A 13,814-nucleotide genomic window follows, 5' to 3' on the forward strand; every position below is an offset into this window, starting at 1 on the left:
GTTTGTGTATTTTCCTTCTTTTCTGTCGGCGTTCGTTCGATCAATCATCGTTTCAGCAAGGCGTGAAAGCAGTGAGATGAAAAGACAAGATTCACAGATCGATAGCTACAGATACGTCAGCTTCTTCTTGACTGACGTTAATGGTTTAGTGGTTTTTGTAACCGTAATGAAGCGGTTACCTTTCTATCAGCCGTTCTATGGCCACGGCCATCTTAATCAAAATTATAAGTATTTATTATACGTCGTGATAAGATATCATAATTGACTCGGAAAGCCATCCATCCATTAATCCCCCCCCCCCCCCCCCCCCCCCCCCCCGTCCAACTCTTAGAGCTGGTGGATGGAAAGTATTTTGCGATTGATCAGCGTATTATAAACTCGGGACTCTGCGGGCCAAATGGTTCTGCTTACTGTTTAATTGATGGGACGAAATTGGTGGTATTTTGTTTTTAGACATCTGGACTTGAATGAATAGTTCTCACCAAATGATGTCAATCATGCTATAAACGTTCGAGATTATACGTGGTGAGTATTTTACCTAAACGCATAGCATCCGTATTCAGTTAGTGCCCTTGTGTGAGTGGCTTTGTGAAGTGATAGTTATTATAGACCCTGGACTTTGCCATCGTTGGGCCAAGGTGGCTATTGAATTGCGTCTAGGCTTTAGATATTTTGTTTCCAGAACAATAAACACCCTGCACTACTATATCAAATGGACGCCCCCCCCCCCCCCCCCCCCCCTTCCAGTCTATTTTATTTTAGAATTTTTGCGTTTATTCTCCCCCCCCCCCCCCCCCTGCCCCACCTTCTATTAAATTGCCACAGAACATATCGAACGTTGAATGCTTGGAAACTTTCAAAACAGTTTTCAAAACGTTTAAACCAATGTACCATTTATTACGGACGATGCATACTATACCTGGACATCTTACAAACACTTAACTCACTCAACCCTAACACCGACTATATCCGTAGTTTATTCGGGTTACTTTTACCCCATGCCTATTTATTACATTTTTATGAGACAAATTATAGGCATAGTATCACAGCTAATGATTTTTAGTTTTTGCATGTTAATGATAGTTGAATAAAACTATCTATGTACATGCTCATTTTAATACTCCTTTTTCTTCCAATTTTGAAAAATCTCTAGGATTGAGTGAGTTAAACAAATAGATATATTTTTAAACTACATGGAACAACCGGTCATCTCCATTTTCACACACATCCTTTCTTCGCACGACACGAACAGGGACTGAACTAAAATATACTCAACCCAGGTCCGTGAGCTTGGGCACGTGACCATAGTTAATGAGGACAACTCTAAATTACGTTAGGGGATGAGATAATATAATTATCCCTCTTAGACCATAACACGAAGTTTGGGCAAAGTGCATCCGCCCCCTTTCCCCCTTCTGTTTGTTAAACTGGAGTACACTCCGTGTGAATACCGTGGAATTGAGTGTTGAATGCTTTTTCCAAGGGCATTCCGTTCAACGATCTGATTGATGTCTTTGACTGTTGGATAATAGCGTACTACTACAACTACAAGGCTCGTCTGAACAATACAGATACTTGGGCGTGTTGAACACGCGGTCAGTGTTGCCAAGTTGGCGGATTTTTATCATCGCGTGGCGGGGAAAATGGCGGATTTTTGATGATTTGTATACCCTTTAAAAAAGCAAATGTATTGCAATCAAGTCTAATTATTTCTTTTTTCCTCTAAAGCGGTTTTTAGAAGCACCTATTGTGAGTGTACTGTTGGCCTAGATCTCTATTAAACAACCTAATTAGAATTAACCGAAGGTGAAAACAATATCCGACAGTCTAATTCCCGCTCAAACAAAATCGAAACTCCGAATCTTCATGCCTTTTAAGAGGAAACAGTTGTATATACACGAGTAGCGTTAAGTAGCATTTTTTTTTAAATTCTGAGACAATACACAATTGTTGATTTCTGTGTCTTATATCAAATGGCGGAATTTTTGGCGGATTTTGGGCAAATGTCGCAGGTGAAGTAGGATAAAGTTGGCGGATTTCTGGCATAAAGTAGGCGGGATTTTTGCAAAGGCACCTGACAATACTGCACGCGGCTTTTCACTTGTCCTAGTCATTCCAAACCTTACACGAACATATCGCTTTATATATTGTAGTTTATGTTTGTCATACACACTTTGTGCGGCTATGTGGTCTAGTGTTATGACACTTGCCTTTGGTTCGGAAGCTCCTGGGTTCGAGTCCCGAGCGGCACATAGTTGAGTCCTTGGAAAAGTCTCTTTACTCACATGGTCTCCCCCTACTCAGGTGTAAAACGAGTGCCTGGTCCTTAACAGCGTTGTGTCTGTTTGGAAAAATAAATGTAATATCGTATAACAGGCGTTGTGTCTCGACCTTTATGTTAAATGTTGCTGTTGGCTCGGGTTCCCTTGTACAGCGCTTTGGGCATGTTTATTGGATATTGCCCTGTATAAAAACTTAAGCTCAAGTTTTTAAAGTAATGCTTTCCTTTCATTCGTTCATCCATCCATCCTTCCATCCGTCTATCTCTCATCTAATATGTTGAGCATTTAAGCGGCATTGATAACAAGGCCACGCCTATAATCTCATCATCAGTTCGGCAACGCCCTATAGCAAATAGCATTGTACCTTCCGACAATTGCAACACGACCAAATAAATCCCGCATCTAACGGGTGAGATGCAATGTTGTGTGCAATGCTAGTTTGATATAATATTAGACATTCGTTTTCGTCAAGTGCTGGAGAGGGGTGGGTGTGTATGTGTGTGTGTGTGTGTGTGTGAGAGAGAGAGAGAGAGAGAGAGAGAGAGAGAGAGAGAGAGAGAGAGAGAGAGAGAGAGAGAGAGATGACTTGTATGGCACGGACACGTGTTCACGTACTATAATTTTGCAGTGTATAAAATCCTTTCATTTTTATTCACTGACGAGTTAGTTACAAGTCGCTTAGTAGTGGTGGTGGTGGTGGTGGTGTAGGTGGTAGTAGCAGTAGTAGTAGTAGTAGTAGTAGTAGTAGTAGTAGTAGTAGTAGTAGTAGTAGTAGTAGTAGTAATAGTAGCAGCAGCAGCAGCAGCAGCAGTAGTAGTAGTAGTAGTAGTAGTTGTTGTTGTTGTTGTTGTTGTTGTTGTTGTTGTTGTAGCAGTTGTTGTTGTAGTAGTAGTAGCAACAGCAGCAACCATCACCCCTCCACCACCACGGCAACAACACAACAATTACAACAATAATCACAAGAACAACAATAAAACAGAACAACCGCAACAACACCCATTATAATAATAACAATAACCACAACTAAAATAAAGTGTGAAGTGACAATAATAGGCTTGTTATCTGGGTCTATTTTATTCTGAAGACAAAAAAAATGGCTGTATTATAAATCTATTATAAAAGACATTTTCCCAATTTTCAGGTGCTTGATGTGTAGTGGTCTCTCTCTGGCTTGGTCTATTGGAATCGAACTGAACTCTCAAGCCATCGGATGTAACCCTCATCAGTATCTAGGGTGTACTGAACACACCACCCCTGGCAAATCTGTTCACTTGTAACACTCATATCACTTCTTGTATTCTATCGCCACCGCCTCTTGCTGAATGGATGAGCTGTTCATTCATTGGGAATCACCTCCAGCAAGGGTGAGAATTGGATTATTCTGAGATCAACTCATCGTGGCCATGTAGTCAAGTCACCAAATACGTGCCATGTTTTATAGGATGATCGTTTTTTGAGTGCAATCTTTATAAGAATTTTGTTTTCAGTGATTTAAACATGTTTTTCTGAAAGTTCATATTTTTATGCACGAGAAAGTGTATTTCACTTGGTTTATTATCGTACTGATTTTATTAAGTTTCAGTTGGAAGATAAATACATCGTAAAAAATGGGTTGTCGACATAGTCGTGCTGGGGAATTGGAAGACGCCCCCGTGGAGTCTATTCAGTACCGGAAACGTTCATCGGTTTGGAAATTCGCTCGGGGTAGAAAATGCAAAAAATCGACCAAATCCGGCTCGTCGAATCGAACTGTTCGCTCCGGCTCTAGCCCAGACTCGGAGCTGGGGGCAGGTGAGGATGCTTTCCCAGGTTTGGACGGCCACCCGAGGGGCGACGGGGAGGTGTACGTGATCGGATCCACTGCTGGAGGGACGTCGTCTACTCCCTCTGGAAAACTGTTTTCTAACGCCAGCAAAAACAAATCCAAATCGTCCTCAAATTCCAAATCCAATTCCATCGGAAGCAGCGGTGACAAAGGGAAGAACACGAACATATTCGGCGATCAGAGTTCCGTTAAAAACGTTTTATCGCTGTCCGTGGAAAACACGGACTCGTCCGATTTAGAAGCAAAGCACGCGCGATTCGGACGGTCGAATGTCTTTCCCATATGGGAGGCGAACTTTTCAGAACCGTGTAAGTGCAGTTCTAAACACGTGGACTCGAACTCCAACCAACAGCAGCAGCCACCGTCTTCCGAGATCGACTCGAGAATGTGTCGAAGGTGTTCTCAGACTGTAGAAAACGTCCAGAACAATTTGAGAGCGGGAGGCAGTGGTGGGGGTGGTGGTGGTGGTGGTGACCCTGGCCTAACTGGCATCCCCATTGACAACAATAGTAATACTGGCAGCAACAACGAGGCCAAGAACAGTCAGCTGGCAGCCATCGCTAATCTACTCGTCTTGGTGGGTTTGGTTTTCATCTTCTTGTTGTTGTAATCGTCGTCGTTATCACCGCCATCGTCATCCATCATCAGTATCAGTATCATCATTTTTGTTGTTGTTATTATTATTATCATTATTATTATTATTATTATTATTATTATTGTTATTATTATTATTATTATTTTATTATTATTATTATTATTATTATTATTATTATTATTATTATCATTATTATTATTATTATCATCATCATCATCTCTCATTATCGTCTTAGTCGTCGTTATTATTATTATTATTATTATTATTATTATTATTAGTATTAGTATTATTATTATTATTATTATTATTATTATTATTATTATTATTATTATTATTATTATTATTATTATTATTATTATTATTATTATGTTGTTGATATTGTTGTTGTTATTATGATTACCGTCGTTATTACATTTTAAATTCTTTAAATAGACCATGTTGTTGCTAGTTCTCCTCGTGAATTATGTTGTATACATTGCGTTTCTCCTGCAGACATTGCACTGATTTTGTATTGCTTCTTTCTCCACACGCTCACTCACTCAGTGACTAAGTTTATCTATCTATCTATCTATCTATCTATCTATCTATCTATCTATCTATCTATCTATCTATCTGTCTGTCTGTCTGTCTGTCTATCTGTCTGTCTGTTTGCCTGTCTGTTGTCTGTCTTTCTGCTTGCGTATCATCCGTCAAATTACTTACATATTTACCTACGCACTTACCCATATCTACCTACCCGCCTGTCCGCCCGTCTGCTTGTTTGCACGAATGTAGTATTGTTTGTTCTTACAATGTGTCGATACATACATGAAAATGCTGTGTGCACGTATTTCTGCCTGCTTGCTTGTTTGCTTGTTTGTTTGCTGTGTTCGCACACATTGTGGCACACACGTTTTGGCCATCAATTTGAATATTCTTTTGCTGAAATGACTAAATTGTGTGATTTTAAAGTAACGAATTGAAGGAAGCTTAGAAATGGCCGGGGTCCCATAGCTAGAGCAATCGCTTCTCCCCCAAAGGAACCGAGATAGTTCCCGGGTGAAGTCAATACCCCCGTAAGGGTGGCTGGGTCTGTTAGACCTGTCTGAAAGTACTCTGCGATAGACTAGAGTCCTATCCAAATGATAGCAAGCACTTGCTATTTCCTCTTGACGATGCAGAAAGGAGGATAAATATCCGATTCAATGGGATTAATGGCTCTGAAGGTGAGCAAGTGATTTAACCACGCTTTATTGAGACTGTATTTAAAGTTACAGCGAGTCACGATACGATTCTGCGATATACGATAGACTAGCGTCCTATCCAGCGGATAGCAAGCTAACAATTGCTTTTATCCGTATAAAGAAACAGGGCTAAATTCAGACCCCATGGGCCTAGTGGCTCTGAAGGACTACCCCCAAAAAAATATTTTTTTAAAAAATTATATATATATATATTATTTTTTAAAATATTTACCACAATGTTTGAGACAGTCTACATTAATGTTTCAGGCTTAATTTGCCATCGTCAGGACTAAGTTGTTTTGTTGACTGTTGTTGTTTCTTGAAGTGGTAAATATTAAAAAAAAATAATAATTCGCTCCATTACTACATGTCGAGCACTTTTCGTACCATATTTGTATCAAACACGATCAAACAGTGATTTAAACATGTTTTTCTGAAAGTTCATATTTTTATGCACGAGAAAGTGTATTTCACTTGGTTTATTATCGTACTGATTTTATTAAGTTTCCGTTGGAAGATAAATACATCGTAAAAAATGGGTTGTCGACATAGTAGAGTTTTCTGGCCAAATATTTTAATACGCTAGTGTACGATAGTTACCAGATTAAACAGCAAGCGTCTTCACCATTCCTTAAATGTTGTAATAATGAAAGAAAAAAAAAAACAAAACAAAAAAAAACCAACGTTCAAATTCATGCCTGTGATTACTTGTTTTTCTGTACTGGTATCCCCTTACTCAATGCCACGCTTTTTACTGTTGATGCGATGCTTACATAACATTTGCTTTTAGCTCACCTTAACTTTCTCCATCCAATTTATTTTTTTTTCTTTTCTTTTCTTTTTTTTTCTTTCATTTAAAAACAAAATTCGTTCTCTTTGATGATTCAAGCGTCGAATACAATTTGAACTCAGCTTCTTTCTATTGTCTTCGTAAGAGAATTCCACGGAGTTTTTTGTTTGTTTTTTTTTTTTTTTTGGTCACGGAAGATATTTTCTGTATTTGATATCTTATATATTTCGTTCACTATTAACGTAGAATTCTTTCTTAATGTTGAAAACCGAAAAAAGAAAGAATTCTACGTTAATAGTGAGTGAAATATATGATATTAAATACAGAAAATATCTTCCGTATTTAATGTTGAAAACGAAAAAAAAAAAAAAAAAACACTGGGTGGGGATCCTGACCTCGTGGGCAGGGAGGTACATACTGTGTCTTCTATCTCCCTATGACTGTTTTCCAACATGCTTTCTGTCTTTGTCTTGGAATGAGATTACTTGGTTTTGTCCTGGCCTTGGCCGGATACCCTGGCCGGGAGGGAAACAGTGAAATGCGTGGTTAGTTTTGGGAGATGATATTTTTTTCATTGTAAATCATCTCTCTGTTATGTACTGATTTATGTTTTGTTTATGTATTATATATGATTTGTAAACATTTGAGTGTATTCCTCTTCGTGGGGACCTGTGCTTGTGTCTGGATGAGATTTTTAGGTGATCTCAAACTAAGTACACTGATAGTGAGCTCTTGGAATCTACGTATGTTCCCGATTTGAACCAATTCCCCTTTGTATACCTTATTCTTGGATGCTTTAATTGTAATTCTAGAACTTTTTACTGTCCCATTTTCTTCCTTTTTACTGGCGCTGATATGACCTTAGTGTGTTGCAAGCGCCGTAAAACCATTAAAACTTTAAAACAAAACGAAAAAAGGTTCCTAAAAATTTTAAGAAATTGATTTTATTCAAAATGATGAAAGGACCCACTAACTGGTATCGATTCAATGCAAGTACTCCCACCTCATTGTCATTCTCGCTATCCGTAAGGTCGATACACAATCCACGTGCTAACAATGATGGCGTCTGTTTTCAATGGGATTTGACTATTTTGTTGTTGTTGCTTTTTCGATAAAATCATCACGATGTCTAATCAATCTCACAATACACCCAAACCACCTTCATGTCAATTGTAAACACCTTGGAAAGTTTGGTGACGGTTCAGTGGTTTCGGAGCTTTGGTGTTACAAAAGATCCAATTTGCCAAACATACGTATATAATAAGCTGAAATTAGACTAAAATTAGTTGAGAGTCTAAACCGCTTACCATAACAATAGTGTGTGTAGCAATGGCACCTTGTAGATGCTCTATCATCATAGTAGAGTGGTGTGTGTGTGTGTGTGTGTGTGTGTGTGTGTGTGTGTGCCTCAGAATGACAATTTTATTAGTATGAAATATTTATTTATTTATATTTTTTTAAAATCGTTTTGAAATAGCTGGTTATCACAAAAAAAGGGCTGTTATGGATATAAACCTAATATTGCCGGTTTATTTGAATCACGTCTGTCATAATAATACTGTAATCCAAAGCGACGGATATGAAATGTCAACGTGATACCTTGCACGATGTGTTGATTTGAAAATCGTGCTTTGATGGATGGAGTCGATTTGGACGGCATCACGATTATAAGGATATTCTCTCTAAGGAATCGATTCCCATCATAGGGAAGGATTGTATGTGTGTGTGTGTGTGTGTGTGTGTGTGTGTGTGTGTGTTATGTGTGTGTGGCGGGGGGGGGGGGGTTGTTTGGTTAGAATAGAATGAGAGAGGGGTTTTTTTTAATGGCTGAACAAGAAAGAGGTAGAAAGAGTTGGGGGGGGGGGGGGGGGGGGGGGGGGGGGTAAGAGGACGTAACAGCCTCAACAACAGAAGCAGTACTACAGGTCTTTCAATATAATAATAATAATAATAATAATAATAATAATAATAATAATAATAATAATAATAATAATAATAATAATAATAATGATAATAATAATAATAATAATAATAATAATAATAATAATAATAATAATTTATAGAGCACCAATCTCCATCTAGCATGTTCAATGGCGCTTAACAAGACAGGTGACATACACATGTTAAGGAAGTTAGATGTTACTAAGTTATAACTGTAGGTGATTTATGAAGTTGTGCTGGTATCGACGGAATATGAAGAATGTGGGTTTGAAATAGTAATGAGAAGTTAATCTAAAATATTCTGTCTTCATTCTAGACTTGAAGCACTCACATATTTAAGCATTGTGGCCAACTCTTCTAATTAAATCGGGATTCTCCCGATATGGAAATTTGAGGAATAATGAAAGACATAAATAATTGGACTGTTTATGTGTATGGAAATGACCCTTGCATGTCTCAGGATTAGGCTTTTTGACTAGCAAAATAAAACATGGAACAGAAAACAGGTCTAAATCTCGATTATATTATACAATGGTCCAAACGTACGGCTGTTTTGGGTCATGACGATGATGTTGATGTTAGGGTATTCACTTTTAGCTCTTTGGAAATTGGCCGCTATGGATGAAGGCTTTTGAAATTTGGCTCGAGGCTTTCTCTGGTCATGGTTGATTTAGTTATGTTTCAATTTGGTTAATTTATCTTTTCAGCGTTTTATTTACAATGTGAGCTTTTTGTTGTTCTATAATATATGTAAGAATGATGCCTCTTCGAATGTGGAACAAACGTGCGGTGTAATCAACTACAAAAAAACTGGTTCCAATTGGAAGTGTAAAACCTTTCTTCCGGAGGATTGGATACATACCTCGTGAAATTGATCTTCTGCTTTCACAGTGATGGCATCTTATTTTCTAAATATAAGCTGGCCGTCAATAAAAATCATCCATCATAGCTCTTTTACGTCCCGTGATCCTAAGAATCTGCCACTAAAATATTATGCCACCTTTTGATTCAACGTGTAACCTATTCATTATGAATCCTCCGAAAGACGGGTTACATACACACTTCCAACGATTTTGGAGAAAGTGTGACGTCACGAATTTTCTGCCCTATTTCTCTGTGCCTTTTGTGTCTGCTTATTTAACTGATTCCCCACCCCACGTCTGTCATGTTTCCACCACATCACTGTTGCCTTTACACCTTAACCTTATCAAAGTAGAGTAATTGATAATCAATAATAGGATCCAAACGGAAAAGATGGTAATACAATAGATTCACCAGCCTTTGCCTGTAGGCCAGCATGCCTATAATATTATAGATAGGCTTGTCCTCACTTGTACATGTGGCATTTCCAAACTTTTTGTTTGTTTTTGCTACCGCAAGTAATCACCGCTTACTACTTACTAGTTACTACTGCTGCTGCTTACATCGTACTACTACTACTACTAGTACTACTACTACTACTACTACTACTACTACTACTACTACTACTACTACTACTACTACTACTACTACTACTACTTACTATACTACTACTACTACTACTACTACTACTACTACTACTACTACTACTACTACTACTACTACTACTACTACTACTACTACTACTACTACTACTACTACTACTACTACTACTACTACTACTACTACTACTACTACTACTACTAACTGCTACTACTACTACTACTACTACTACTACTACTACTACTACTACTACTACTACTACTACTACTACTACTATAATTATTATTTTTCCCATCTATGATTGTTTTTGACTGTTTATCGTGTGTCCATCTGTCACAGGCAGCCTTAGATTTGTCGGCACCGGCCAGCTCTTTGTTGGTGAAAAATAGAAAGAATGCATGGATCCAACTAGCCGGGCACCCTGGTACGTATCTCTTGTCAGAATCATGGAGACACAACTGTAATTGTTGCTTGTTATGGAGACACAACTGTAATGGTTGCTTGTTATGGAGACACAACTGTAATGTTTGCTTCAGTTTTGGAGACACAACTATAATGGTTGCTTCAGTTTGAAGACTAAGATTGATGGATGGAGAAATACAATCAAGTTTTGACTGTATAAGTACATCGCTTAGAGTCTGGTGTCTCGGAGTTATAGCGCTATATAAGTTTTCAGCATTATTATTATTTATTATTAAGTTTTGACTGTAGAAATACAATCAAGTTTTGTCTTTAGAAATACAATCAAGTTTTGACTGTAGAAATACAATCAAGTTTTGACTAGAAATACAATCAAGTCTTGACTGTAGAAATACAATCAAGTTTTGACTGTAGACATACAATCAAGTTTTGACTGTATAAGTACATCGCTTAGAGTCTGGTGTCTCGGAGTTATAGCGCTATATAAGTTTTCAGCATTATTATTATTTATTATTAAGTTTTGACTGTATAATCAAGTTTTGACTGTAGAAATACAATCAAGTTTTGACTGTAGAAATACAATCAAGTTTTGACTAGAAATACAATCAAGTTTTGACTGTAGAAATACAATCAAGTTTTGACTGTAGAAATACAATCAAGTTTTGACTGTAGAAATACAATCAAGTTTTGACTAGAAATACAATCAAGTTTTGACTGTAGAAATACAATCAAGTTTTGACTAGAATTACAATCAAGTTTTGACTGTAGAAATACAATCAAGTTTTGACTGTAGAAATACAATCAAGTTTTGACTGTAGAAATACAATCAAGTTTTGACTAGAAATACAATCAAGTTTTGACTGTAGAAATACAATCAAGTTTTGACTGTAGAAATACAATCAAGTTTTGAATGTAGACATACAGTCAAGTTTTGACTGTAGAAATACAATCAAGTTTTGAGTGTAAATAGTAAGTGTAAATTGAGTGTAAATTAAGATAGAGTTGACAGAAAAGTTCTGTAATTCACTGCCGCGTTACATTACGATCTATAGTATTTTATTCACATAATTGTAAAATAATATTACGATTGTGTTCTTGTTAGTTATCTTAACAATCAACCTGTTGGATATATCAATCACACTGTAAACGTTAAAGGGTTATACAGAGTTTTGTGTGTTGGCATGATTAGTTTGGATGGCATATGTTGTGAGTCTTTTACTTTTGATGTGATATTCAGACTTGTGTATCATCTTTTCATATTTTTCCAATTTCCAGGCTCATTTGCTCCAGCAGGACCCAACACTATATGGAAAAAGCGCATTGCCAAAGAAAATTATGAAACACTAGCTTATCAAGCCCTGAACGATTGTTCCAATTCCAGAACCATCATGCCAGCTTTCTTTCGTGAAGTGGAATTCAAAGGGGAACGTATCCTTTTTGTCAATGAATGCCCATGAAGGCAGGAGGTCACCAGCTGTGTCTACTATCCCCCTGCATCTGTTTTCGGAGAAGATGCTTTCTGTCTTTGCCTTGGAATGGGATGACTTGATTTGGCAAAAAAGGAAACAGTCAAATGCTTAGTGTCAGATTCGGGAAGTTTGGGTGGGGTTCCTGACCTCCCATAGTGGGCAGGGAGGTACTTGCTGTGTCTTCTATCCCCCTCTGTATGTTTTCCAATTGCTTTCTGTCTTTGTCTTGGAACAAGATTACTGAGGTCACTGAAGGTCATTCTTCTTAAGACAGAAATAAATGAATATTATTGGACTTGATGCAACGAAGGTCCCATACGTTTGCAAAGGAGATGTGAGATGTTTGCTCACTTAAAAACTTGACAAAGTTTGTTGTTGGTTGAGATGTGATGATTCGCTTCATTTCAGGTCAGTGCTTCCTATTTTCCACTTTTATGAGGATTTCCGCATTTTTAATGATTCATGAAAAATCTGCACTTGTCAAAAACCAAGAGAATTATCCGCAGAAAATTTCAAGAAAAATTTTTGTTATTGGAGTGCTTAACAAAAATCATAATTTTGATGCCCAAGTGGCTCCAAATGGCTCTAATTGCATGTCAGGCGGGCTTCTAAAAAAATCCTCCTTTTTGACAATTTCTTGGAGGAAGCACTGTCAGGTAAAAAAGAATAGATTGGCATCTCTGAATAGTAGTTGGTTGTAATAAATTCACGTATATATATATTTATAATATATGGATGATAAATATTAATGTCTTTAACCTAGTGGTCAGATTTTATAGAGATGGAAGATCTGCTGCAACATTTCAATGATCCCAGCATAATGGACATAAAGATGGGACACCGGTGAGAACCCTGGCGTTGATGCCTTATTCATTTACTGTGGAATCCTGTTAGAGCCAACACCACCAGACCAGATAGTTTTGGTTGGCTTGAAGCAAGGTTGACTTTATCCACTATCAGTGGAATACACTCTTAGATAAAGGACAGATGATTTGGGACCAGCAAGACGTGTTGACTTTAAGCAAAAGATGATTTTTAAGAGTGTTGACTTTATGCAGATTCCACTGTGCTTTGAAATTATACTTATGGTAGTTTACTATGTATTGGTGCCTGCTTCATTTGGATATCAGACTAGAACGGTCCTGATCTCTATTTTAAATATTTGGTTTGAATAGTTTGGTTTTTAAAAGTGGCTTTCTTTGCTGTGGCGATGTATGTGGTCTTGTGGTATGACACTCGCTTTTGGATCGGAAGGTCCTGAGTTCGAGCCTCGCTCGGCGCATAGTTGAGTCCTTGGAAAAGGCTCTTTACTCACATTCTCTCACTGTATTCAGCTGTAAAATGAGAACCTGGCTGTTAACAGCGTTGTCTCTGTTTGAAAATATTGTACTATCCCTAAGAGGCATTCTACATGTTTAGTGTTGCTGTTGGCCATGGACCCTTTGTAAATCGCTTTGAGCACGATTAGTGGATAATGCGCTATATAAAAGATCAAGTTTGTTTTTGTTTTTTCAAGACATGCCCAAACCAGTTCAAATTCCACCTTTTCCCTCACACCACCAAACACTCACTTTCTCTGTCTCTATCAATTCCACCTTTTCCCTCACACCACCAAACACTAACTTTCTCTGTCTCTATCAATTCCACCTTTTCCCTCACACCAAAATCCTCTCATTCCTTACATGCTGTTGCCATTTTGTTCTCAATATTCTACTCAAGCATTTAATTTGGAGATGCATCCCCTTCCTTTTCTTCTTCTTAGTTTCCACTTATCAGAGCCATACAGAACTACATACAGGACTAACGTT

General features: G+C 37.7%; 1 protein-coding gene across 2 annotated transcripts in view; it reads left to right on the forward strand.

Moving 5' to 3' along the window:
• LOC144959071 (inositol-trisphosphate 3-kinase homolog) overlaps positions 1-13,814 on the forward strand; it is a 43,950-nt gene that overhangs the window by 16,257 nt on the left and 13,879 nt on the right. The window contains exons 3-6 of one of the 2 annotated variants that reach the window (XM_078891443.1): positions 3,424-4,684; positions 10,457-10,541; positions 11,813-11,965; positions 12,777-12,849. In XM_078891443.1, coding sequence (XP_078747569.1) covers positions 3,890-4,684; positions 10,457-10,541; positions 11,813-11,965; positions 12,777-12,849 — 1,106 coding nt within the window. In that variant the 5' untranslated portion in view covers positions 3,424-3,889. The remainder of the gene's footprint in view (positions 1-3,423; positions 4,685-10,456; positions 10,542-11,812; positions 11,966-12,776; positions 12,850-13,814) is intronic. The other variant, XM_078891444.1, reaches the window with a different exon arrangement.

Source organism: Berghia stephanieae, chromosome 13 (genome assembly GCF_034508935.2).
Source record: "Berghia stephanieae isolate SIO BIC M18660-M18661 chromosome 13, UCSD_Bste_1.3, whole genome shotgun sequence".
Classification (NCBI taxonomy): domain Eukaryota; kingdom Metazoa; phylum Mollusca; class Gastropoda; order Nudibranchia; family Aeolidiidae; genus Berghia; species Berghia stephanieae.